This window comes from Medicago truncatula, chromosome 4, assembly GCF_003473485.1.
Source record: "Medicago truncatula cultivar Jemalong A17 chromosome 4, MtrunA17r5.0-ANR, whole genome shotgun sequence".
Classification (NCBI taxonomy): Eukaryota; Viridiplantae; Streptophyta; class Magnoliopsida; order Fabales; family Fabaceae; genus Medicago; species Medicago truncatula.
In genome coordinates, this window is record NC_053045.1 from 43,753,797 (window position 1) to 43,755,550 (window position 1,754).

Here is a 1,754-nt window from a genome sequence, read left to right on the forward strand (position 1 = left end):
GCGCGCATAAGATATTCAGGTTACATCCAAAAAGAGTTGTATTTAGTCTTTATCATCTTCGATAAAATTCAAATACAAAAAGCACGTGGTAATTGCTTGTAAATTAATGTATACTACTTGTGTAATTAATTACGTGGTAACCACTCTTAAAGACTTAAATTAATGTATACTTGTGTAGTTTAGAAATGTGGGGTGCGAAAAGTAACCCCATAGCACGTTGTAAAGTGATAAGAACTGAGTGAAGCACAGTGGCATTTTCATTTTCAAATTGCACAAATTCGTTATTATCAATGGAAGAAGAAGGAGAAAAACAACACCAAAAGCTTCTTCAATCTTCTTCCTACCCTTACTACTGGGGCTACACACCAGAATCTGAATATTACAAACAAAACCAAATCAAATCTACAAAATCAACCTTCACAACACCAAGAAACCTAACCCTCTTCACAAGATCATGGCTTCCAAACCCCACCACCCCACCACGTGCTCTCATCTTCATGATCCATGGCTATGGCAATGACATCTCATGGACCTTCCAATCCACTCCAATCTTCCTTGCTCAAATGGGTTTCGCTTGTTTCTCTCTTGATCTTCAAGGACATGGTCATTCTCAAGGTTTAAAAGCTTTTGTTCCTAGCGTTGACCTTGTTGTACAAGATTGTCTCTCTTTCTTCAATTCTGTTAAAAAAGATTCAAACTTTTTTGGGTTGCCTTGTTTTTTATATGGTGAATCAATGGGTGGTGCTATTAGTCTTTTGATTCATTTTGCTGATCCAAAAGGGTTTCAAGGTGCTATTTTGGTAGCACCCATGTGTAAAATCTCTGATAAGGTTAGACCCAAATGGCCAATTCCTCAGATTTTAACTTTTTTAGCTAAATTCTTTCCAACTTTGCCTATTGTTCCTACACCTGATCTTTTGTATAAGTCTGTGAAAGTTGATCATAAGAAGGTTATTGCTCAAATGAATCCTTTGAGATATAGAGGGAAACCTAGGTTAGGGACTGTGGTGGAGCTTTTGAGGGTTACTGATATTTTGAGTAGGAAGCTTTGTGATGTTGAACTACCTTTTATTGTGTTGCATGGTAGTGCTGATGTTGTTACTGATCCTGAGGTTAGTAGAGAATTGTATGAAGAAGCTAGGAGTGATGATAAGACTATTAAGGTGTTTGATGGGATGATGCATTCTTTACTTTTTGGTGAAACTGATGAGAATGTTGAAATTGTTAGGAATGATATTTTGCAGTGGTTGAATGCTAGATGCAAGTGAAGAATGATTGGTGTGATTGTAGATTAACATGGCTGTCTTGTTATTTGTAGATTGATGCATTTGATGAAATTCCTCAATAAGGATTAATTTATGGTCTGTATAGTATACACAGTTGTTTTTTTTTTTTTTATCAAAGATATTATTCTTGGAAAGACATGATATGTTGTTTTGTACCAGATTGGTGTGAATATTTAAGTTTATGGATTGGGACAAAAAGGGTATGTTCTGTGTTTTGGGTGAGTGGTTCCTGTTTAGGTAATGTGGGAAATGGATATGTTCTGGGTTGATGACCTAGCAGAATTAGATGCTGATCTTACTAATTGTCTCATCTATGACAAAAATATGTAGTTTGAGCTGAATACATCTTGAAAATTCACTTAAAAAAATTATATTTATAGTTTTCTTTGTAGATTTTATATAGGGAGAAAAAAACATAAATATAAATACAAACATATGTATGAGCAGGTTGGAATTGCTAATTACACT

General features: G+C 34.9%; 1 protein-coding gene across 1 annotated transcript; it reads left to right on the top strand.

The window, feature by feature from the left end:
* Positions 1–225: 225 nt before the first annotated feature.
* LOC25493217 (caffeoylshikimate esterase) lies at positions 226–1,489 on the top strand. Its single transcript, XM_013601644.3, has one exon. It carries the CDS (start codon positions 291–293, stop codon positions 1,266–1,268), a length of 978 nt encoding a protein of 325 aa, XP_013457098.1. The 5' UTR covers positions 226–290; the 3' UTR covers positions 1,269–1,489.
* Positions 1,490–1,754: the final 265 nt, after the last annotated feature.

Excerpts from the sequence above, each read along its gene's own strand:
- LOC25493217 (XM_013601644.3), top strand. The coding sequence starts at position 291 with ATGGAAGAAGAAGGAGAAAAACAACACCAAAAGCTTCTTCAATCTTCT.